This window comes from Alexandromys fortis, unplaced genomic scaffold, assembly GCF_014885135.2.
Source record: "Alexandromys fortis isolate MF-2015 unplaced genomic scaffold, M_Fortis_MF-2015_v1.1 scaffold_134, whole genome shotgun sequence".
In the NCBI taxonomy this organism is placed as follows: Eukaryota; Metazoa; Chordata; class Mammalia; order Rodentia; family Cricetidae; genus Alexandromys; species Alexandromys fortis.
The window spans coordinates 4,306,637-4,331,184 of record NW_026068007.1 but is presented as its reverse complement, the minus strand read 5'-3'; the positions used below and the strand labels follow the sequence as shown (position 1 = coordinate 4,331,184).

At 42.9% G+C, this 24,548-nt stretch overlaps 2 protein-coding genes across 2 annotated transcripts in view; both read left to right on the top strand.

Annotated features, from left to right (window-relative positions):
- Positions 1 to 317: 317 nt before the first annotated feature.
- Nup43 (nucleoporin 43) lies at positions 318 to 10,558 on the top strand. Its single transcript, XM_050161596.1, has 8 exons — positions 318 to 495; positions 816 to 938; positions 2,108 to 2,185; positions 2,975 to 3,155; positions 4,318 to 4,453; positions 5,593 to 5,744; positions 7,067 to 7,189; positions 9,851 to 10,558. The coding sequence occupies exons 1-8, from the start codon at positions 376 to 378 to the stop codon at positions 10,078 to 10,080; spliced, it is 1,143 nt and encodes a 380-aa protein (XP_050017553.1). The 5' UTR covers positions 318 to 375; the 3' UTR covers positions 10,081 to 10,558.
- Positions 10,559 to 18,473: 7,915 nt separating this feature from the next.
- Positions 18,474 to 24,548, top strand: part of Lats1 (large tumor suppressor kinase 1) — a 33,658-nt gene continuing 27,583 nt past the window's right edge. Inside the window, exons 1-2 of the mRNA XM_050161595.1 lie at positions 18,474 to 18,588; positions 21,712 to 22,193. Coding sequence (XP_050017552.1) covers positions 21,846 to 22,193 — 348 coding nt within the window. The 5' untranslated portion in view covers positions 18,474 to 18,588; positions 21,712 to 21,845. The remainder of the gene's footprint in view (positions 18,589 to 21,711; positions 22,194 to 24,548) is intronic.

Below are 24,548 nucleotides of genomic sequence, written 5' to 3'. Positions count from 1 at the left end.
AACTCAACTTGCAACAATTTTATAACAAAGTTTTTATAAAGAACAAAAAAAGAAAAACATTTTTTAAAAAATTCATCTGGCATTACACTGTTATTGCACAAATAATATATTGTCAGTGTTCCTGGGCTAACTTCACCTTAGGAGTGTGTGTTATTGTGAAGGTTCTAGGGGCCCGGTCTTCAGAGATGCCTCCTGGAGTGAGCATCAGGGACTCCTTCAGTTCAGAGGCTGGCGTGTCCTCCCGCTGTCGAGAATTGGTTGTCTGCGGCCACCGTCTCCCCCGTGAGGTCTCATCCAATCAGAACCGTGCAGGAAGGGGCAGGCCTGAGGGGCGCGCAGTGTGCTTTTCTGCAGAACCTTTTTGTAGATTTCGGCATGGAGGAAATTTATGCTAAGTTTGTGTCTCAGAAAATCAGCAAAACCCGCTGGCGGCCGGTGCCTTCCGGAAGCCTGCAGACCGCAGAGACCTTCGCTACGGGCTCTTGGGACAATGAGGTACCTGGGCTCGGGCGGGTCCCGGCTGCTGTGCTCCACGCCCCCCGCGCGGGCGCGCGAAAGCACCTTCTGGCTTGCCAGGCTGCCTTGAGTTCAAGCTGCCTGGTTGTGTAGCTGAGCCTCGGATCTGGTTTTAAACCTTCACCAAGTGTGTAGTCCTATCGTCCGAACCGGGCCACATCTCTGGTCTTTTTAAGCTCTTACTGTATCGTTTGTCGGAGGTGCTTTTGAAGCAAGGTCGCCCAAAAGGCAATCTGAATTTTGCCTTCCTAGAGTTGACGTTTTCGTCACCCCAAGATATAAAACTTTCTGCTTTGCAGGAAAATTGCGTTTCACTGTGGTCTATTGGAGATTTTGGAAATTTGGATTCTGACGGAGGCTTTGAAGGAGACCATCAATTACTGTGCGATATCAGACATCATGGTGATGTCATGGATTTACAGGTAAATCTGAGTTGTCACCCAAAGCTAACTTTGGAAGATTGAGAATACATTTAGAGGTAATGTGGCACCTTATAGTTTGGCTACTCTCACCCCTGGTTTACAGGACACTGATCTCTGAATTGTAATTTGCCACATGATTGTTTAGGCACTTGGTGACAGGGTGGGGCTAGGAAAGTGAATTCAGGTCACTCAGTTTTGAAATTAATTGCCCAAGCCCGACATGGGGGTTTAAGTCTCTAATTCCAGCCCAGGGGAGGCAGAGCAGGAGGGATCACAAGGCCAGCCTGGGCTATGTAGTGAGACCTTATCTCAAAGGAAGTACCAGTAATATTTGCCCTGTTTGGTGAGTTTTATACAGATATGTTAATTTGCATTTCATATCTGTGAGTCGGGTTTTATCGTATGTTGTGATAGTGATCTCAGGACCCCACATGTACTGGGGAAGAGCACTCTACCTTTGAGTGTATGTATCCCAGCCCTCAAGTACTCCTCACTACTCAGCTAATCCCATAGATGAGAGTGGTATCTCTTGAACAGTTATAGAAAATATTGAGGATTGTTTTTCCGTGGTTCTTTTTTTTCCCCTTAGAATGTGGAGGTTGGATCCGTGGTTCCTTTTAACTACATAGCAGAAATTAGTGTTTCCATTTTAAAGGTTTATCAAAACTCAGAGAACTTATGTGATTTTAGAAGGTATTTAAAAAGGTCTCAGGACCAGTAATGCATTTTCAGAGCTGCACTGGTGGTAGATGCTGGTGGTTCCAGCTGCTTAGGAAGCTGAAGCAACAGAAGCCCAGGGGGAGTTTGGGCAACAGAGAGCCCCCTTCCTCATCAAAAAAAAAATCTATATGACTTCAGATGCCATGGATTTTACTCAGTTAAACGCTGCCACACTTAGGAATGACACATTTCTAGACTTTTATTACTGCAGCCCAAAATGAAAAATGTGGAGTAAAATTTTAAATTCGCTATTTATCCCGCATGAAAATACTCGTAATTTATATAGAAATTTTTACTTTCAGTTGTTAACATATTTCTTCTTAGTGTTTATAGGCTGCTTGCTTCTTTAAATTCTTAACAGGATTTGCTATTAGTCAAGTTGAAGTAATGGATTTTTTTCTCATTAATATTTCCAAATCTATAGTAATATGCAGAAACTTTCTGTTTAGTTTTTTGACCAGGAAAGAATTGTAGCTGCTTCATCAACAGGAGGTGTAACAGTGTTCCTTCACCATCCAAATAACCAGGTAAAGAACTTTCGCTGGGAAAGTAAACTTGTGTTTTAGACATTTCTGAGGAGGCTTACGGAAGATTCTGTGTTGAGTTCACGGTGTTGTACAGTTTAAACCTGAGGAGAGTCAGTCATGGCCACACTGGAGCTCCCACATTTCCAGAGGCTGAGAGAAAAGAATTGTTTGATCACAGTAACTCAAGACTAGCCTGGACAACACAGCGAACCTTAGCTCAAAGAGAAGTCAAATCAGAGAGGCTACTGTCTAGTTTTTAGGGGTTGATGAGGGTTGAGCTGTCTCCCCAGCCTCAAGAGAGAAGTCGTTAGGTAGTGGGACCTCTGAAGACCTGGTTTCTATCCATAAAAACAAAACAAAGAGAAAAGGAAGGGACTGGAGAAATGGCTCAGCAGTTAAGAGCACTGGTTGCTCTTCCAGAGGACCCGGGTTCAATTCCCAGAACCCACATGGCAGCTCACAACTGTCTGTAATTCTAATTCCAGGGGACCCGATGCTCATGACAAAATACCAGTGTGCACACACACACAGCAAAATAAATAAGTAAATAAACCAAAAACAAAACAAAAAAACCCACAAAGAAAGAAGGAAAATTGCTCTTTCTTCTACAAGGGCAAGGACATGAGACTATTATACTATTATTAAGAGACACAAAACTTGTTTTATAATCCCAAAACTTGGAAGTTGTGTTTTAAACAAAAATTCCTGAGGGAAATGGCTCGTTGTTTAGAACTTTGCTCTGGTTCTAAATGTATGTATGTTTAATGTATGCTCATTTCTGATGCCTAGACTCTGTCAGTCAGTCAGCAGTGGCCCGCAGCTCACCACCATACAGGTCCCGGCAGTCCTTCCTACAGCAGTGCACCGTGTACAGGGATTGTGTGTGACAACCCAGAAATCGTTTCTGTTGGAGAAGATGGGCGAATCAATCTCTTCAGAGTTGACCACAAGGAGGCTGTAAGAACTATAGGTGAGAGAAGTCGTATTTCTTTTATCACATAGTAATTGAACTAAGTAAGTATGATTTTAAGTGAAGAGTGTGAAAATACACATGGCAGGGTCCCTTTGTAAGATAGTGTGTGGATAAGGCCAGTGTAAATAATTGATAAAAAGAGAGAAATATACTGGGTGGTGGTGTTTTAGTAGAAGGAATTATCACATAATTATGCAGCAAGTGGCAGTTAATATATTCTTGATTCTGTATCATAAATAATGCTAAAATATGATATGTGAGAAAAGTGGGAATAGCGTGGAGTCGGGGTAAACAGAGTCTGTTGTGAGCTGACATTAGATATTTGTTATTGGAGAGATGAAAGGTGAAGCTAGAAAGTAAGTTCGGATCAGATTGCACAGGATTGAATGCACAGCAACAGAAGTTAGGTATCTCTAGGTGGCAAACCAGTTGCTCTTGAACATGGAGTGATGGACTCTAGTGGTGTTTAGACACAGTGCTAGTGAGATGCTTCCTAACTGTGCTTCACTCAGACTTGCCTGACAAGAATCTTGGTCCCCCACCCTAGACCTCCAAGGACTGCACCCAGGCATCAGTTTCTTGTGTTCTTTAATTTCTAGGTTATAACACTTGTTAAGGGCTATGCTTGCTGGCACTGTACAGAAGTGGCACAAGTTAAGTTTGGAAGTTTGTATCGTGTGCCTCAAGTCTAAAACTTGAGGAAATCCAAGAAAAAACTATTATAAAAAGCCAAGCAGTGGTGGCTCACGCTTTTAATCCAAGCACCCAGGAGGCAGAGGCAGACTGATCTCTGTGAGTTCAAGGCCAGCGTGGTCTACAGAGTGAGTTCCAGGATAGCCAGGCTACATAGTGAAACCCTGTCTTGAAAACCCAAAAAATAAATAAAATAAGGATCAAAAAAGAAAGAATTCAATATAGCAATCTTAAGAGGAAATAGAAAAAACAGATGGTAAATGAGCCCTGCATTTAGAAAACTGCCCTGTTGAGTGATGCTCTCTACCAGAGAGGAAGAGAGCATCTAGACACGTATTGTATTTTACTATATAGTTCTCCATTAAAAAAGTATGCTGAATCATCAGGAATTACAGTATTTCAGCCAGTAGGAGGAATGTGCCCTAAAGGGAGCCTGTCACACATACTACTATTTCTAAACTTGCAGATAACGCGGACAGCAGTACACTCCATGCTGTAACCTTCCTCCGAACTCCTGAGATTGTTACAGTAAACTCCATTGGACAGTTAAAAATATGGGATTTCAGACAACAAGGAAGTGAGCCCTGTCAGATATTATCACTGTAAGTTTTGAAGTGCCATTTCAGCAGTGCGGTACAAAGTTATGTTTGGTTATTGCAGTCAACTTTGTGGTGTTTTTTTTTTAATTTATTTTTATGTGTATGAGTGTTTTACCTGCTGGTGTATGAGTGCACCTCATGCATGTGGTACCCCAGAGGCTGGGACTGGAGTCACAGGCAGTTGTGTGCTGCCCTGTAGGTGCTGGGATTGAACCCAGGTTCTCTGGAAGTAGCCTGTGCTCTTAACTGCTGAGCTATTTTGTTCCTGTCCCCCAGCTTTGCATTTCAATGCGTTTCAGAGACATTGATCTATGCTTAAATTGATAAAGTAAGGATAACATGATGGAGTTGATTCTATCATCCTAAATTTATTTGTTGTACTGATGCAGAGCCTTTATGTCTTTGAAGTATATGTTGTTTAACAGAAAACTTGTTGCTGTTTATCAGATGATTGTATTGGTAGTGAGAAAATACACTGTAGGTGCGATTGCACAAAAATACAATTCAAGATAATTTTTTTCAGAGTAGAAATCACCCTTTCTAGATCTGTAACCTTTGCTGCTTTCTCAAGACACTAGAAATGTAGTATCAGGTTTAAAAAGCAAACAAAAAACATAAATTAAGAGCATAGGCATAAAGAAAAATTGGTATAGTTTATACATATTTTTAAGTTTATTTTGAACTATACTGTATGTCTGTGTGGCTATGTGCACATGATTGCAGGTACCTGCAGGACAGGTTTATAGGAGCTCCTGGAGCTGGGATTACAGGTGACTATGCGCTGCTGATGTGGGTGCAGCGAGCTGAACTCGGGTCTCTGGACTAGCACCCACCCGTGCGATTGCTGAGCCAGCTCTCCAGCTTGATTCATACTTTTTCATGGAAGTCTTCCTTACACATCTTACCATTGTGTTATTTTGCTTCCTGCGTTTCCAAGATGAATGAGTAATTGTAGTCTTTAATTCTAAAATTATTATTTGTAAATATATGTCATTTAGTTAAAAATTTTTGCACCACTAAGATTTAGTATCTCCAGTCACATAATTTTATTATTTGGTTGTTAAAATGAAATATGTTTCCTGTTATGCAAAGATAAATTGTCCTTTCCCACATCTTTGATATTGTCCTATCTTCTTTAAAAGGACTGGTGACCGAGTGCCACTCCACTGTGTTGACAGACATCCCAACCAGCAGCATGTTGTAGCTACTGGGGGCCAGGACGGGATGTTGAGTATTTGGGATGTTAGACAAGGCACCATGCCTGTATCTTTACTAAAGGCTCATGAGGCTGAAAGTGAGTATTGTGGAGATGCAGAATGTTTCTGTGGAATGAGTTCCTCACATAAGCATATGATACAAAGGGATCGGTTCACATCAAAGCTTTTAATATCTATGTAGTATAAGCTAGATAATCCTTTTCTGTGTTTAAGCTCTTAATGTTTCGTCATATGCAGAACTGCATGCTTTTGTGGGGGGTGGCTCGAGACAGGGTTTCTTTGTGTAGCCTTGATTGTTCTAGAGCTTGCTGTGTAGACCAGGCTGGCCTCAAACTCACAAAAATCCGCCTGCCTCTGCCTCCCAAGTGCTGGGATTAACGGAGTGCACCACTATCATCCAGCTACAGCATGCTCATCTCACTGAGCTGATTTTCTTAGGTTTTTCGTTTTTTGTTTGTTTCTTTGTTTTGTTTGTTTCTTTGTTTTTTGGGCGGGGGGCTGGAGGAGGTGACTATTTAGAAATAAAATCAATGGGCCAAACTGTCATATTGTATGTTGTTGGGTTACTGATTGTTCTGTATAAAATTATCACTTAATATTTGCTAATTTGCTCATTAATCAATTAATTTTGTGTAGTTTTGAGGTAAGTAACCCAGATTATCCTGGAACATACTGTGTAGCCCAAACTGGACACTACCTTACCAAGTCCTCCTGCCTCAGCTTCCCAAGTGCTGACATTACAGGCATGAGCCACCTCTCTAATAAAATAGGTTCTCAGTCCCCTGCAGTACTCTGCCTCTGGCCTATATCCCAAGCTCCACCTGATCTTTTTGTTTGATATTGCTTTTTGTGAAAGGCACTCTTTATCATTTCATTATTTATAAAAACCCACGGAGCTGGAAAGATGGATCTTCCACAGAAACCATGTTCTATTCCCAACACCAACATGCTGGCTCACAACTTCTAATGGTAATTCTAGTCCTAGAGGATCTGTTGCCCTCTTCTGTTCGAATAGAATGCCTTTGCTTGAATAGAAATACAAGTAAGCAAACATTAAACCTGTACTGCAGCTTGACCCTATTTAAAAAATGTTCAGACAAGCATGTGTAATTCCAGCAGCTGGGAGGCAGAGGCAGGGAGATTAGGGGTTCCAGACAAACTTCTGTCTCCCGGCTGCTGGGATCACACTGATGGATAAAAATGTGCAGATGAGCTGGGGAACCTATAAACCTTAGTTAAAAATCAAAGACTTCAAAAGTAAAGAAATGACAGATTGTAATGACTATAATATGCAGATAGAAAAAAAAGCCACTACTTGTGGAGTAGGCCAGAAAAATCAGTAACTGTTACATCATTTAACCTTCTTGGACTATTAACATTGATTGCCTCTGTCTCTTAGTGTGGGAGGTTCACTTCCACCCATCCAATCCAGATCATCTGTTTACTTGTTCTGAAGATGGATCCCTCTGGCACTGGGATGCCTCCACAAACGGATCCGAAAAGTCTTCTCTCTTTCACCAAGGTAAAGTTCCAGGGTGCTGTTTCAGGATCTTTTAAATCTCAAGTTGAGTCAGGATCTTGCTGTGTAGATCAGGGTCATCTCAAACTCACTGAGCTCTGCCAGCCTCTGCCTCATGAGTGCTGGGATTAAAGGTGTGCACCACCAAACTTGCCCACATTCCCTATTTTTCTAAGATTAACTTTTATTTTAGGTGTATGAGTGTTTTGCTTGCGTGTATGTCTGTAATTCCAGTTTCAGGGATCCAGTGTGTGTAGTGCTCACAGACATTATCTCTCTAGCTCACACATTCTCGGTGGTTAAAAGCACTGACTACAGTAGAATAGAACAGGAAGTAACTGCAAAAACTACATGAAATTACTGTGTAGGGAGTAAGCAGACTAGGAGCATAAAGAAAAGGAGCAAAACAGGCCTTAGTGGAAACTCCCAGTACCTGAGAGGTGGAGGCAGGATGATCAGTTTAAGAACGCCCTAAGATACAGAGTCGAGTTTAAGGCCAACTGGGGCTAAAAGCAGACCTTGTCTCAAAACAAAATAAAACCACAAAGAGAGAGGATTCAGCAGTTAAGAGTTCAGAGGACCCTGTTTCAATTCCCACCATCATCATGGCAGCTCACAATCATCTATAATTCCAGGGGATCCAATGCCTTCTGGTGTTCATGCACCAGGCATACATGGTGCAAACATACATGTAGGCAAAACACCCATACACATAAAATAACCAAAGGGGAAAGCAAAAGGAAAGATTCAATTTATCTGTCCGTCCGTCTGTCTGTCTGTCTGTCTGTCTATCTATCTATCTATCAATCAATCAATCTATCTATCCTGGTTTTTTGAGACAGGGTTTCTCTGTAGCTTTGGAGCCTATCCTGGAACTTGCTCTGTAGACCAGGCTGGCCTCGAACTCACAGAGATCCTCCGCCTGTCTCTGCCTCCCAAAGGCTGGGATTAAAGGCATGCACCAGCTTATTCATTTTATTTTTAATTGTATGCTGTGTGTGTTTATATTCCTGTATGTATATATGAGTGTAGTTGCAGCAGAGACCAGAAGGTGTCAGATCCCAGAAGCTGGAGTTACAGGTGGTTGTGAGCCATCAGTCTTAGGTGCTGGGAACTGAACCAGGTCCTCTGCAAGAACAGTATATGTTCTTAACAGCTGAGCCATCTCTTGGGCCCCTATAAACTCATTCATATGAACTAGGAACTTGTATTTCTTTTGTTTCTTTGTTTGGTTTTTAAGACATGTTCTCTCCATGTAGCCCTGGCTGTCTTGAAACTCGTTTTGTAGACCAGGCTGTCATTGAACTTAGAGATCCTCTGCCTCCCAAGTGAGAAACTTATGTTTCTGTGTACATTTTGGGTTCTTTTTTCCTTATTTTTGTTTCTTTATGTTACCTATCTGAGATCTTTTCATTAAAACAATAAACAGAAAAAATGGGGATCAACTAAATTTTTGGGTTTTCTTTTGACTACAAATTTGGTATCTATATTTTCCCTTCAAATGTTGAGTATTTACTAATAATACTGAATAAATTTTTAGTCAAAAAGATGACATAAGGCTACTGAGATGGCTTAGTGGGTAAAGGCACTGTCACCACGTTTGACAACTGAGTTTGATTCCTGGCACCCCCGTGGTGGAGAGAATGGATTCCTACAAGATGCCTTCTGATCTCCATGATCCATATGCACGTACATGAATAATTAAAAATAGAACGAGTTTTTCCTTTTGCTTTCCCCTTTGGCTGTGGCCACATGCCTGCCCACATGTAATGAAAAATTTAGAATGACATGATAGAAAATGGGTGTGGTGTACACTCCTTCAGTTCCAGCACTCAGGAGGTAGAGTAGGCAAATCTCTGAACATTTGAGGCCAGCTTAATCTACATAAGTAGTTCAGGGTAGCCAGGACTACATAGAGCCCCATCTCAAAGAACAAAAAACGAAGTAATTTTAAAAAAGGTGTCATAAGGGCTGGAGAGATGGCTCAGTGGTTAAGAGCATTGCCTGCTCTTCCAAGGGTCCTGAGTTCAATTCCTGGCAACCACATGGTGGCTCACAACCATCTGTAATGAGGTCTGGTGCCCTCTTCTGGCCTGCAGACATACACACAGACAGAATATTGTATACATAATAAATAAATAAATAAATAAATAAATATTTTAAAAAAAGGTGACATAATAGAATTTTTTTATCATCTTGTGCTTATTCACTTCCCACATAAGCCTGATTTAACAGTTAAATATATTAGAATTATTATCTTTTTGAAATATCAACAGAAGATTTATGTTTAGTGTTATGAAGTTAGTCTTTATGGGCTGAATGAGAATGAGCCCCCCATAGTCTCATATATTTGAATGATTGATCCTCAGTTGGTAGAATAGTTTGGGAAGGATGGAGCTGTGGCCGGGTTGGACAGGGTGTGTCACTAGGGGGTGCTCAGAGATTTCGAAAGCAAAGGCCATTCCTGCTTGTCTTTCTGTGGATCAGGATGTAAACTCAGCTACTGCTTCAGGGCTATTTCTGTCTGCCTGCTGCCACACTTCCCCTCCATAATAGCCGTGGACTCTACCCCTGTGAAACCCTGAGTCCCAATAAACGTTTTTATATTACAAGTTGCTTTGGACGTGTCTTAACATTTTTTTCCCTCCTCTTTTCTTCTCACAGGAGGAAGAAGCAGCACTTTCCTGTCTCATAGCATAAGTAACCAGGCCACTGTTCACCAGTCTCTAATAAGTTCCTGGCTCAGCACAGATCCTGCCAAAGACCGCATTGAAATCACAAGCTTGCTTCCCAGCAGAACTCTGTCTGTAAACAGTCTGGATGTTTTAGGTCCCTGTCTTGTTTGTGGGACTGATGCAGAAGCCATTTATGTTACCAGACAACTATTTTCATGAACGTGAAAAAACCCAAAATTATCAATTCCACCGTGTGCAAAATCCAATCATAAAGAAATATGGTATTTGCAAGGAAACAGAAAACTGTTGTTAACTTCAGTGCCCAGTTTTGGCTTGTTGGCTGACTCTTCCCCCAACACTCTTAGAATCTGATCAATACAAGAGATCTTCGGAGTGTAGACATCAGAGTGGTCCAGGCCTGTTCAACACAGGCCTTCATCTAACTTAACAATTCTACAAAAAAAAAAAATGTAGAATCCAAACAGAATTATTTGAATTAAACTATCTAGCCAACAGAAACAGGCATAAGGAGGGTTGCTATGCGCATGGCTGTGTGGGGTTCAGCTATTTCAAAGGATGTCAACTGTTGACCCTTCCCCTTGAAAACTAGCTACATCACATACCAAGATTTTCCAGCATATCAGTTCTTGCTTACATAAGCCAAATTTATTTCCAAAAATAAATTTTTACATATCAACACTTGTGAACAATATATTTTCTAGAATTATAACTTAAGTTTTATAATAGTTTCCTAATATCTAAAAATGTGCTAATATAGAAAGTGCTCCAAAGGAATTATTCTGATTATTAAAGGTTGAAAATACTTACAAAATAATTTCATATACTCATTGCAAAGTCGGTAATACTAGTGCTCTCCAACTCCCAGGTGGAGGTCTGTGGCTTGGGTTCTGCAGCCTTTGGTGAGGCATCCACTCCTCTTCCCTTGCTTTCCCAAGGATCTTTCATGACCCCTCCACCTTGGCTTGAAGCAGTGACTTAGCTTCCTTCTCAAGCAGCAGCTCCAGCTCCGCGGCTATTTTTTTTTTAAATAGTTGGTTCAAATCAGCAGACATGGTTCACTGAATTTACATGCCTCTTAAAATTTTAACTACTTACCAAAGCACAAGATGGGACATCAATATGCAGGAAGCATTTAACCACAGAGTAGGCTGAAGGCACACTAAGGATTTTACCATGACAACAGATATAAAGCAATGGCAGCAACCACACTAAACATTTCCCTGGCCTCCAAATCTGATTTCTTCACAATCTGAGGTTTTCACAGTTAAACTTTTAGAGACAGTACCCAGTAATTAATCTCAGGAAAAAAAAAAAAAAGCAGAGCTGAGCTTTGTGGAGAAGGTCCTGCTATCAGCTACTCCGGAGGCTGAAGCAGAAGAAGGGTCACAAGTTTAAAGGCTTGTCTGGGCTACAAAATGAGTTCAAAGCTAGCCCAATAGCTTAGTGCGGCCCAGTTTCAAAATGAAAACTATGGAATGTTCTGAGGATATAGTTCAGTAGGGCACCTGTGTAGCATGGTTTGATTTTTTTTTAAGCTTAATGCACAGATGATCTAAAAATATACTAATTTCATGTATTTCTTAGCGGCAAAACTGGGGAAGGTGTTCATATTTATAGGGGTGAGTAGACGGATCAGTGTTGACAGAATCTCAGTGCTTGGAAAGGTGGAGAATTGCGAGTTCCAGTTGCCTTGAGAGTCCCTACCTGGACCATATTCCCGCAAAAAAGAGTATATTCTAAGACCAAAGTCAATGATGCATCCCGGACAGCAGAATCAATTTAATAAGAAACAACTTCTAACACAGGCCCCGTTACTGCATTTATGGCTACAATGACCGAATTCTACTAATCCATAGGTCTAGTTTCAAGAATACTGCATCCGGCTGATTGCAAAACCACGTACTCTCCAAGGTCCCGAAGACTCAGGTTTACTTCAAGCCCTACACGTCTTGCCTCCAAACGTCCGTGGGTCTCGGAGCGCTGCTCACCGCCCTTTCTCGGTGAGACCCACACTCGTAGTCTCGGTGCGGAGCCAGAATGCGGTGGTACCGACTCCACTCTCCGGACGACTGGAGCCCGCAGGCTATGCTCACCCGGGCTCGGGGCAGCCGTGCGAGAGGCCACCAGCCCAGAGCTCGCTCCCGGCCCCAGCGGGCGGCCTGAAGCCCCCAGTCCTCGGCCCCCGCGCAAGCGACGCCGGGAAATGCCCACATCCGGGAAACCCGCGGCGGACGGCGGCGGCGGCGACACGGAGTGGAAGGCAAAATGGCGGCGGCAGCGACGGCCTGGTGCTGAGGGGAGAGCCAGGTCCTCGCGACCCCGCGTCGGGCCGCGCTGGCCGGCCGCAGTCCCCCCGGCGTGCGTCCCCGCCCTGCCCCATCCCGAACCCCGAGCGACCCCGGGGGTCCCGGGGACGGGCTCCGGCCGCCGCGGCGCCGGCCCTCGGGCCCGCGGCCGCTGTCCAGGAGCCCCACTGTCCCCTGCAGGTAAGTCCGGAGCCGGCGCCGCGGGTGGGGCTCACTCTGCTCCCCAGCCCTTGTCGACGGGGCGGTGGCCGTCCGGGCCCACGCCCATCCCCGCTGGCGGGGGCCCAGGGGCCGCCGTAGAGCGGCGGGCTCGGCTGGCCGGGTCCGGGCCTGACTGGGCTGCTCGCGCTGACCTGAGCTGAGCCCTGCCCTGGGGAAATGAAGGTTGGCCGCACCAGGCGCCGCAGGAAGAGCCCGGGGCGCTGAGGCCTCCGAGGTGCGAACGGGGCTGGCGAAAAAGCCGGCGGAGGCCCGAGGCGACGGTCTCTCCCCCACCTCGCCCCTCCCAGGTTTAGAGGGGAGATAAGCGAGAGCTGGTGTTTCTCCGGAGGACGCAGCAAACCGAAACCCGCTGCTCTTCTTTCGCCTCGCGGCGGGCCTCGACTCGGGGTAAACCTCGAAGCGATCGGGGACTCTCTCCAGCCCGCTGCGATATGTTAGGTCACCGCTTAGTGGCTAGGGATGGGAGAGACGGTGTCAGCTTAGTCGGAGCGTGTGTTTAAGTTCGGAAAAGGAAGGAAAGACAATCGAGGGAAGGTTGTTTATTGTACCTTGAAAAGTGCGCTCGGAGCGAAGAATGAGTCGCAGGTGACTTATCCCGGCTTCTCCGACTTCTGCCATTGAAAATCATTTTCTAAGGGAACAAGGTTAAAATTTTTGTTTACATTTGTAAATATGACTTTTAAAGTATGTGTATTCTCTAGCAGTTATGTCCGGTGAATAGTAAGTACAGCCTCACACAATATGGTAACGCACAGCGTTTGGAAATTAGCCTGAATGTCTGGCATCATGAAGGCTGACGGGCGGTTATGGATTATTTGTTGAAGGTTATTATGTTTCTTCAGACAGGGCCTCAATATATAGTACTTATTATCCTAGAACTCCACGCGTAGATCAGGCTGACCTTGAAATCAAAAAGGGGCCGGCTGCTTCTGGGTTTAAGGTTTTTGCCATCAGGCCCTGCAAATGTTGTTTGTTTTAAATCAGCTTTCCTCCTCGAGGAAAAAAAGGTATGGTTAACTGATAGGATACTTTCAGTTTTTATCGTCCTAACTAAGGTTTTCTCTTAAGAGAGTGGTCGGGTAGGTAATATGGGCCAAGTGATTCCCTAAGGCGGTCAGTCTGTGGAGTCTTTGCCTCTCTCTTACAGGCTGTTATGGCAAGAAACTAGATCGCAGCACATGTGGGAAAGGCACTCTCTGTGTGCCTGATTATTGACTGTACGCCTTGAGACTCTTCAAAGTAATAATAATAATAAAAAAATCTCCTAAACTGTGTGTATGGTACCTGGCTTTGTTTCCACCGTTTAAGTTCCTGGTTCATGCTAGTTTTTGTTGTGCTATATACATATACTCTTGGAATGGTTCCTACTCTGATTATTTAATTTCATTTAGATGTGACGTTTAGATTAGATGACCTTTGTACCCTACAAAAGTTTAATAATATTATAAAGTAGAAATGACCATTTTTCAGTATCAGTACAAAAATGACTTTTTATATTTTTTATGGTACCGAGCCAGGTGATGGCGATGATGCCCTCTGCCCACCCTCTTCTCTTTCAGACAGGAGCTCACTAAATTGCCACACATTCAGCAGTTTCCACTTTTTTTTTGTTACTTGTTTTTAAGGCAGGATCTCTGTAGCCCAGGCTGGCCTAGGATTTGCTGTGTAGCTGAGGATGACTTTGAATTTATAACCCGCCTGAGATTACAGTCATACCACCAAATCCAGTTTAGGTGGTGCTGGGTATCTACCCCCTCTCTCTGCATGCCCAGCAGCGCTCTGCAGGCCGACCTACAAACCCTACCACCAGTTTTCACTTTGGTCAGTATTTTATGTGTGTGGAAATGTTTTGCCTGCGTGTGTGTATGTGTACCGTGTGTGCCCAGTGTCTGCCAAGATCAGGAGAGAAGGTTGGATCCTCTGACTGGGGTTACAGACAATTATAGTCTGCCATTATGAGTGCTGGAATTAGAAGTCATGTCCTCTGGAAGATCCTCTCAGTTACGGAGCCATCTCTCTAGCCCTTTGATCAGTCAATCCTTAGAGAGTAACTGGGAGGACATGTCGGTGGATAGATGTGTCAGAAGTGTTCTCTGAGCAGGAGGTCTGTGCTGCTGAGAAACAATATATACAGTTCACCAAGGGTTTTAGCAGATTGTCTTTATAAACTTAGTTCAGCCCAAGTTAACACTAGATTGCTTTTGTTTATTTCTGAGACTTCTTGAACAGCCCTACCAGACCTGTAACTCACCACACATTAGGCTTGCCTTGAATTCACAAAGATCCTCCTCCCTCCTCTCTGTTGGGATTAAAGGTGTATGCCACCATACCTGGCTTTTGAAATCTTACTATGTATTTGTACCTGTTTTTGATTTTTTTTTATTGTTGTTTTTCCTAATATACAAGGCAATGCATTTTTGAAGAAAGTCCGTTTTTGTTTTGTTTTGTTTCAAGACAGGATCTCTGTGTGCTGAACTCACTGTGTAGACCAGGCTGGCCTTGAACTCACAGAGACCTGACTGCCTCTGCCTCCCAAATGCAGGGATTCAAAGCTTGTGCCACCACCACCCACCTCAATTTTTTTTCATGGAAGTTATTTTTCTTCAATCTGAAGAACTTTAACTCTTTTCAAACTTGAGTGTGATCAAGAAAGTTTAAGTCATGGGTGTAATGAAAAGTGCCCTGGACTAGGCTAGAGTATGTGGCATCTAGTCTAGCATTTAACTGACTACAAGATAACCTTATTGGGACTGGAGAGATGGCTCAGGGTTAAGAGTATACTGACCACTCTTCCGAGGTCCCGGGTTCAATCCCCAGCAACCACTTGTCAGCTCATACGCAAATAGTCATACCATCTATAATGAAATCTGATGCCCTTTCTGGTATGCAAGTAAAAATGCTGACAGAACACTGTATACATAATAAATAAAAAAAAATAGGGCTAGAGAGATGGCTCAGTGGTTAAAAGCACTGGCTGTTCTTCCAGAGGACCTAGGTTCAATTCCCAGCACCCACATGGTAGCTCACAACTGTCCTTAACTCCATCCAGTTCCAGAGGATCTGATACCTTCACACCAATGCACATAAAAATACATTTTAAAAAATTTTAAGGAAACATTTTTTAAAAAGATAATCTTATTCAAGGCACTTTACTTCTAGATCTTTTTCTTTGTCCATTAAACAAAGACACCAAATCATTCGTGAATCTGTGATCTAGGAAAAATAATATAACGAAAACACTCTATTTGGATCATTCAAAATGTGTCTTTTGCCCAGGGAATACAAGTTCTGGGAGTTTTTCTGTTGGGGAAGCATTTGAATGAAGCCTTAAAAATTGAGTATAATTTCTACAAGAAATACGGCAGAAGCTCCCTCAAGATTATATAAAAAAGAAAATAAAGTAGAATATCACAAAGCATTTTAGTTGAGAGTTAATCATTTGGCTTGGTTAGAATGTGGAGATAGGTGGAATATGGACTTAAAAAGGTAAAAGGACTTACAGGACTCCTCCTGTTGAAGGAAGCTGGCCAGGTGCTTGTTGAAAATGTGTGAGCTTATTTAATGTCAATAACAGCCCTATGAGATGGGTCCAATTATTGTGTACATTTGAGGATGAAAAGCAGGAGCAGAGACTAAGTGGTTTGCCCAGGGTTGCACAGCTAATCACTTTAAAAATCTTGAGTCTGGCTGGGCGGTAGTGGCGCACGCCTTTAATCCCAGCATTTGGGAGGCAGAGACAGGTGGGTCTCTGAGAGTTCTAGGCCAGCCTGGTCTACAAAGTGTGAGTTCCAGGACAGGTTCCAAAGCTACAGAGAAACCTGTCTTGAAATGAAGGAAGGAAGGAAGGAAGGAAGGAAGGAAGGAAGGAAGGAAGGAAGGAAGGAAGGAAGGAAGGAAGGAACAAAAGAAAAATAAAAAGTTGAGAGTCTGGCTGGAGGCAGAGGCAGGCAGATCTTTGAATTTGAGATTAGCCTGGTCTGCCAGCCAGGGCTACACAGAGACCCTGGAGTGGGAGTTCGAGGGAGGGCTAAGATCCTACCCGGGCAGTGTGCTTCCAGAGCTTTTGCTTTAATACTGTTGAAAGAGTTCTTCAAGGGGGCGTCATGAGTGGCCGTGGAACAGGAAAGTAAAATGACAGGCCTGTTCATTGGAAAGGCTAATCTGACACCACTCTTCCTTGATCTAGGGTAGTAAGCTGTAGCATGGATTCTAATTTGTCTTAAATAAAACCCAGAGTCCGATATTAGAGGGTGAAAGCTGAAGAGTCAAAGAAGCAGTCAGCTGCTAGGGGATATCTTTTACCAGATGAAGGCGTAAGTCACGAACAAGGCCACACCAGTTTGGAGTTATGATTAATAGGGTGTTATTTATTTAAAGGGGAAAACTTACAGATCACCGTCCCAGACAACAGCCATCTGCACAACCAGGAAGGGAGTCTAGTCTCCGGCGGAGCAGGAAGTGAAGAGAGCGAGCAGAGGAAATAGCCGCTTTTTTAAAGGGAGAGAGACCACGCCCCAATGGGCTGGTATCACAGCAGCTATTGGTTGGAGGGGCGGAAGGACCTCCCGCAACACTCTACCAATTTCTCAGACCAAAAGGGTGATCTTGTCCTCAGACTGCATCTTCTGACTGACTGCTTCAGACTGCTATCTCAGACTGCATTAAGGTCCTGTCTCCTCCCGCCTTATATTTCTCGCTTCACCCAGCCATATCACTCCTGTCTCCACCTCCCTAGTGCTAGGACTAAAGGCATGTAATCCCAAGTGCTGGAATCACCTTTGTGTGAACTCTGTTGCTCTTTTAGACTAGATCAATTTCTTGTTGCCCAGGGTGGTCTTGAACTACAGAGATCCCTCTGCCTCTGCCTCCCGAGTCCTGAGATTAAAGGTGTGTGCCACCACTCCCTGGCCTCTCGTGGCTTAGCTCTGCACTCTGATCTTCAAGCAAGCTTTATTTGTTAAAACACAAACTAAATAACACCACACTGTTTTGCCTTGAGTTCTTTTAGAAATTCTCTGCCTTATTATTAACTTTTCATATATCATAGTAATGAAGATTACTGAAACGATACAGCCTGTGTTAGCCATACTTTGTTGAAGGAGTTGTAAATTGGTATACTTTTCTGGAAGATGAGCTGACAGTATCAGAATTTAATTGATTAAGTTTTTGTGGTGTGGTAGACCAAACCTGAGGTTTTGGACATGCTAGGCAGTTGCTCTACCATTGAGGTATATCCCCAGCCCAGTGTCCATATTTTAAATATGTTTCTGGGGGCGCTGGAGAGATGGCTCAGTGGTTAAGAGCACTGGCTGCTCTTCCAGAGGTCCTGAGTTCAATTCCCAGCAACCACAGGTGGCTCACAACCATCTGTAATGAGATGGTGGCGCCCTCCTCTGGCATGCAGGCATACATGGAGGCAGAATGTTGTATACATAATAAATAAATAAATCTAAAATAAATAAATAAATATGTTTCTGGAACCTCCCAAAGTAGGGGTCACCCGCTGGGCACCTAGACTTTACCAGTGAACCTCTGGAGGCATTCTCCACATTAGGCCCCAAAGGCTTGTGGTCACTTCAAAATGCTGTCAGTTTTGTTCCCAGGTATGCCCATAATGGGCCAATAAGTCCACTCTTGTTCAAAAACCCAAAGTCTCCCTTAAGGCCCAAGGCAAATCTATAATTGTGAGCCCTTGGAAAATGAGAAAATTAAATTATGTATTTTTAATACATAGTGATACAGAGTAAATCTACTTCAAAAGAGGGGAATGAGAGCAAAGTAAGATCCCAAACAGCCCTGACCAGCATCTGGGTCCATGATAGCATAATGTTGAGTGCCCTTGGGCCCTTTGCTGTTTGACATGGCCTATCTCTTGGGCCAGCTTCATTACTGACTTCAGCTGTCCTTGACATATGTTCTGTGGACCTGGCATCTCCAACATCCTGGGATCCCAGTTTGTATTTAGGCTTTTACTTCAACAATATCTTGCACTGTTCTTTCAAAGGCTGCCTGCAAGAACTTTGGCACAGTTACACATGGCCTAATAATATCCAGGCTTTCCTTTTTAAGATCCTGTAACTTGAATTTTGAATGGTGCTGCAGAGGCCTCTACAAGCTCAATTCCTGACTGGACCATCCTGCACATAGGCTTTCTGATTGAATGACCGAGCATACTGAAGTAAGTCCTAGGAAAACAACTCTAATCTGCTCCTTGAAAACAGAGCACCCCAAAAGTGCTGACTTCTCAATGGAAAATCAAATGAGCTTACTCTTTCATATATTGAGCCTGTTATGGGTGTAGTCTGGCAGTATCTGAGATCTTCCTTTCTATCCTGATACAAAGCAGTGATTTCTTTTTCTTTTCGTTTTAAAAATATTTTATGTGTTTGGATGTTTTGCCTGTAAGCATGTATATGTATCACTTGTATCCCTGTTGCTGGCAAAGGCTAGTAGTGGGTAGTGGATCCCCTAGAACTGGTGGTGTGCACTGCCAAGAGGATGCTGGGAATTGAACCCTGGCCCTCTGAAGAGTGATGCTTTTAACAACTGAGTCATCTTTCCAAAAAGAAAAGTGGTTCCTTTCCTTTCCTTTTTCTCTTTCCTTCCTTTTCTTCTCCTCTTCCCCCTTTCTCTCTCTCTCTCTCTCTCTCTCTCTCTCTCTCTCTCTCTCTCTCTCTCTCTCTCTCTCTCTCTCTCTCTTTCTTTCTTTTTTGACCAAGTTTCAAGTTTCTCTGTGTAGCCTTGGCTGTTCTAGAACTTGCTCTATAGACCAGACTGGCCTGGAAGTCAGATCTGCCTGCCTCTGCCTCCTGAGCGTGGGGATTAAAGATGCACACCAGCATCACCTGGCTCAGTGGTTTCTTTTTAATGCCAGCTCTCGCAACCATACCATCCTTGTCTGAAATTTTGAATATTTACTTTTTCTGGTCAAACTACTCTTTTTTTTTTTTTTCAATTTTTCTCTTGCATTTTCCTCCCAGTTTTCACAGTAAGTCTGGTTAAAGCAGTCAGCAATAACCAAGCCATAATCTGAGCTCCCATGAAACTTTCTCCTTTAAACTCAGCACCTTTCAATTCTACTTAATGGAAATTCTCAGGACATGTTCTTAGCCAGAACATGTTGCAACAAGGTGACATTTAGTTCATTTCTCAGTAGAGTTCCTATTCCAGTCTGAAATCTCACGAGCACAACCTTTTTTGTTTTTGTTTCTCTTCCTGTTCTGGTTTTTGCCCACCCTCCAGAATTGCCACTGAGGCTCTGTTCTCGTCATTCTGAAGCCTCTCACTCACATCCACAAAAGTTTTATAAATTCTTCCTCTAAACCAATTCCAAAGGTTTCTGAACCATTTGGTCAGAACTATAACTCCCCCTTCTTTTATACTAATTTTCTGCTAGATTAAAAAAAATTTAAGAATATTTTAAATTTTTATATAAGTAAGTTTTTGTATGTATGCACTTTACAGTCCAGATGGAAAAACAGCTCATGGAGCATTAAAAACACTTGGTTACTTACAAAGCATATATGCTTTTTCAACATAGAAAGTAAGACTTCAAGAATGTTAGCTCCAAAGTGAGTCCCCATTGTGTTTAGTACAAGGTCTTAAAGACCCACGAAGAGGCGATTGTCTGGAGGTAATGCAATATCAGGTTGGTGTGTGAATGTATACAACAAGTGACAGTTCCAATATCTCAGCTCCAAAATTCTACCATTTTGTTCTCAGAGGAAGAAGAGTCAGATAGTATACTAATAAAAAAAGAGACTATATTTGATATTAGCAAAAAGTCCCAGAAGTGAGTATAAGTAAACCTAAAAATGTTTTCTTGTCTTTTTTTTTTTTTTTTGGTTTTTTGAGAAAGGGTTTCTCTGTAGCTTCGGAAGTTCTGGGATTAAAGGCATGTGCCACCACTACCCGTCTTCTTGTCATTTATTCATGGGTACATGTATGAATTTGCATACAGCATGACACATGTGAACATTAGAGGACAACTTTGGGGAATCTGCTGTCTTATTGTACAGTGGATCCTAGGGATCGAGCCCAGGTAGTCAGGCTTAACAAACATCTTTACCTGCTGAGACATTTGGCTAGCCCCTCTCTTAGACTTTTGATCACTGTGACAGATTACTTTGGATAAGTTAAGGGAGGAAAAATATGGTTCATAGTTTTGGAGGTTGCAGGAGTGCGTGGCAGAACATCTCACATGACAGCCAGTAAGGTCAGAAAGGGACCTCAGACAATATATAGCCCCCTAAGGATGTACATCCAGTGACCTACTTCCTTTAGTTAGGTTGCACTTGCTAAAGTCTCTAGGGCATGTCATATTTAAGCTATAACGATACTGCTTTTTAGTAACAAATAAGAAAATATTGATGGTTTAGTCCCACAGAGGTTTCTTTCTTGCTCACATGTCCAGTAGTAATCAGGAGGACTCAATGCAGTAATTTAGAGAGCCACTTTTCCTCTATGTTATAATTTTAAAATAAGCCCTGTTACAGTCCTTGAAGCAAGTTTTACAAATCTGAACCTTTAACTGCCATAGCTCAGAACTGAGACATGACTGTTGTTAGAGCTATGCAGGAAGACAGAAAGTAGTGCATGGATACAACGTTTACTGCAGTGCATTTATTCAAACAATTGAAGGGCCAGGTAAAGGCACTTAATGAATGCAAGCCTGATGACCTAAGATTGTTGTTGTTGTTTCTCTCTCTCTCTCTAGCCCTGACTGTCCTGGAACTCACTCTGTAGACCAGGCTGGCCTTGTCTACAAACCAGAAATCTCCAGCCTCTACCTCCTAAGTGTTGGGATTACTGCCTGGTTTGATGGTCTGGGTTTCATTTTTAGGATATAGATATTCTTGTTCACATCTGGTAGTTTGGTAAACCCAGACAGGTTTAGAATCTTCTGAAAAAAAGTCATGTGAAACCTTTTAAAAGCACTAGTATCTTTCTTATAAGTAAATCTTACACTGAAGTCTAATTTCCAAGATTTAAAATTGGAGAGGGAGTTTGCTTAAGGTTCACTTAGTAATCCTTTACATTTGTATGTGCTTTATATACTTACTAAAGCAGGCTTAAGATTTGGGGGGGGGGGGAGACACAAGTAACTGCTAGTTAGAAATAATGTAAATCCACTTTCTAGGAAATAGGCACAGAGAAGTGAAACAATTTACCCAGATTCTACAGTACTACTTGATGAAGTCTGAGCTTCAGTTGGGAGCTATCAATTCTCATAGCAATGGGGGTTTCCCCATACAAGGAGCTGCTTTCATAATCACTATAGCTTATGTATTTTATGTTTTAGGTTAGTTACTTCGATTGTAAAGGATTTTGACATTCCTGGGAACTTCTCCTTTCACCTTTCCTCAGAAGGAATCTCTCAGAGTCTGTGTGTTAGCCCTGAAGAAGTGCTTCACGGGGCCACATATAGATGCTTTCATGAAGAGGGGTGAAAAACCAGAAGGGTACAGACAGATGAGGCCTAAGACCTTTCCTGCCAGCAACTACCCTGGCAGCAGCCGACAAATGCTGCAGGAGATCCGAGAATCGCTTAGGAATTTATCTAAACCATCTGATGCTGCAAAGGCCGAGCATAACCTGAGCAAGATGTCGATTGAAGATCCCAGGCAAGTGAGAAATCCACCCAAATTTGGCACACACCATAAAGCCTTGCAAGAAATTAGAAACTCTCTATTACCATTCGCAAATGAAACGAGTTCTTCCCGGAGCCCTTCAGAAGTCAATCCACAGATGTTTCAGGATTTGCAGGCTGCTGGCTTTGATGAGGTAAGAATGTTTAAAGACAAAAACAAACTAACCACATGATTCTTCTTATCCTGTAAGGCAAACTCCTTTCAGGAGAGCTCATCTAGAAGTCTTCCTTTGAGAGGATGGATGCAACTGTGCATGCAAATTTGTGTGTTCTGTTAACAAAGAATGCTATATTTACAATCTTACTGATTAGTATAACAAAATAATTATTTCTCTAGTTTCTTCTGTGCTAGTCCTAAATCCTGGAATTTCTATAGGTGAGGTTATGATGCCAGAGTGGAGGTGCAGTTGAAGAAAGCCACAAGTGATGGGGCAGGGGAGTGAAATGTGAACGCTGTGATCTCAGTTGTTGCTGGAAAAGTGATAGCTCCACGGATATGAAATCTAGATTCACCATAGGGAGAGAGAACTACAGTGACTAAGTAGAATATTCATGTCACCCAGGCCCAAGTTTACATTTAAGTTAAGGCCAACAAAGCCAATCCTTTTGTTTTTTTGTTTGTTTGTTTGTTTTGTTTTTTGTTCTCTGTGTAACGGTGGCAGTCCTGGAGCTCACTTTGTAGAGCCGGCTGGCCTTGATCACAGAGATCTGATGGCTTCTGCTTCCCAAGTGCTGGGATTAAAGGCAAGCAACACCACCACCCAGCTACAAAGCCAAATCTTCACTATCTATTCCAGAGCTCCTGTGAGTCCTTTTCATAACATAATTAATCGTATTTTGTTCTGATTATTAATAAAATTTTGTTTCTCACAACAGCATTCTTTGTGAGTGAATATTTTAGGTGGCAGAAATCATTTTAGATAAAAATCAGCTATGTACAGCTGGAAACTTGGCTCACAGGTTAAGAGCACTGGTGGCACTACCAAAGACCCAAGTTTGATTCCTAGCACTTACATGGAGGTTCTCAACCATCTTTAAGCTCCAATTCAGGGGGAATCTATACCCTCTTATGGCCTCCTCAAGCACATGGTGCCTATACATACACAGAGCCAAAACTCATACACATAAAATAAATAAATATATTTTTAAAACTCAGTTATGTAAAATGTAATCAATGGTGACTCATCAAGAATCATAGGCAGGCATTCTGGGATGACTGGGCTCTTGTAAAATAAAAAATAAGTTACAAGCCAAGCACGTCTTTAATCCTAGCTCTCGGGAGTCAGAGCAGGTATGTCTCTGTTAGTGCGAGGTCAGCCTGGTCTACAAAGTGAGTTCCAGGACAGCCAGAGCTGTTACACAGAGAAACCCTGTCTTGATAAACATAATAGCAACAACAGCAACAAAAATTACATACTTTTTATTTAAAAAGGAAGAGCCAGGACACAGTTACAGTCAGATCAAAAGAAATCCAAAGTTTAGCAGTATTAAAAAAAAAAAAAAAACAAGGATTAATGTGTAGGATCCCAGACAGTCCTCTGGTCTCTAGGGCCTTGTCAGTGGCACTTCTCTGGCTCTGCCGTCCACACACTAGGTTCAGGCTGGCTCCACTCCACAGCTGCTGCTGTCCTTGGCAGGCATCCCATTGTACTAGCATCTCCAAAATGTTTGGGTCTCCACTGCAGCTGGGCTGCGTCTTCTGGGCTCTCTTCAGGCACTCTGACCCTGCCATTTGGCATCAAGCTCTAATTTCTCTCTATGACCTCTTTAAATCCTGGGACTTCTGCTTTAACCGAGGCCACACATTCACCACTGGCCTTTCCTGGCCTCTCACAGTGCCAAGCCTCAGCTGATCTTCATCACTCCTTCATGCTTCAAAACTAGTACTACCTGGAAACTTACACACTTACCAGGTTTGGCTGCTAGCACTAGGTTAAAGCCTTGGCTTCCTCGGAACCACAGCTTCTATGTACTAACTCTGAGGAAACACTGCCCAGAATATTTTACCTCAGTGGTGTTGGTCTCTTTTTAGTCTTAGCATTATCTTCTAGATTCCCACAGCAGTTTGTAAGCTCTGAACACCCAATGGCTTTTCTCACCCAGAATTACAGTCTTCCTCAAAACATGGTCAGGTCTTGCCACAGAACTATTCCATGAATCTGGTACCATTTTTTTTTGTTTTGTTTTAGTTAGGGTTTCTTTTGCTGTAATAATACATGACTAAAAGTAACTTGAATAGAAAAGGACTTATTTCACCTTACAATTTATAAATCCATCACTGAGAAAGCCAAGGCAGGAACTCAGGGCAGGAACCTGGAGGCAGGAACTGGAACAGAAGCTGTGGAGGAGTGCTGTTTACTGACTTGCTCCTCTTAGCTTTCTTAGAGCACCCAGGACCACCTGTCCAAGGCTGGCACTACCTGCAATGAGCTAGACCCTCTCACATCAATCAAGAAAACACCTCATAGGCCAGGTGGTGGCTGCAGTGC

Bases quoted from the DNA above. Each gene is read 5' to 3' on its own strand.
- Nup43 (XM_050161596.1), top strand. From the start codon at position 376: ATGGAGGAAATTTATGCTAAGTTTGTGTCTCAGAAAATCAGCAAAACC. The intron at 496-815 runs GTACCTGGGCTC...TCTGCTTTGCAG, and splicing joins CGGGCTCTTGGGACAATGAG to GAAAATTGCGTTTCACTGTG. The intron at 7,190-9,850 runs GTAAAGTTCCAG...TTCTTCTCACAG, and splicing joins GTCTTCTCTCTTTCACCAAG to GAGGAAGAAGCAGCACTTTC.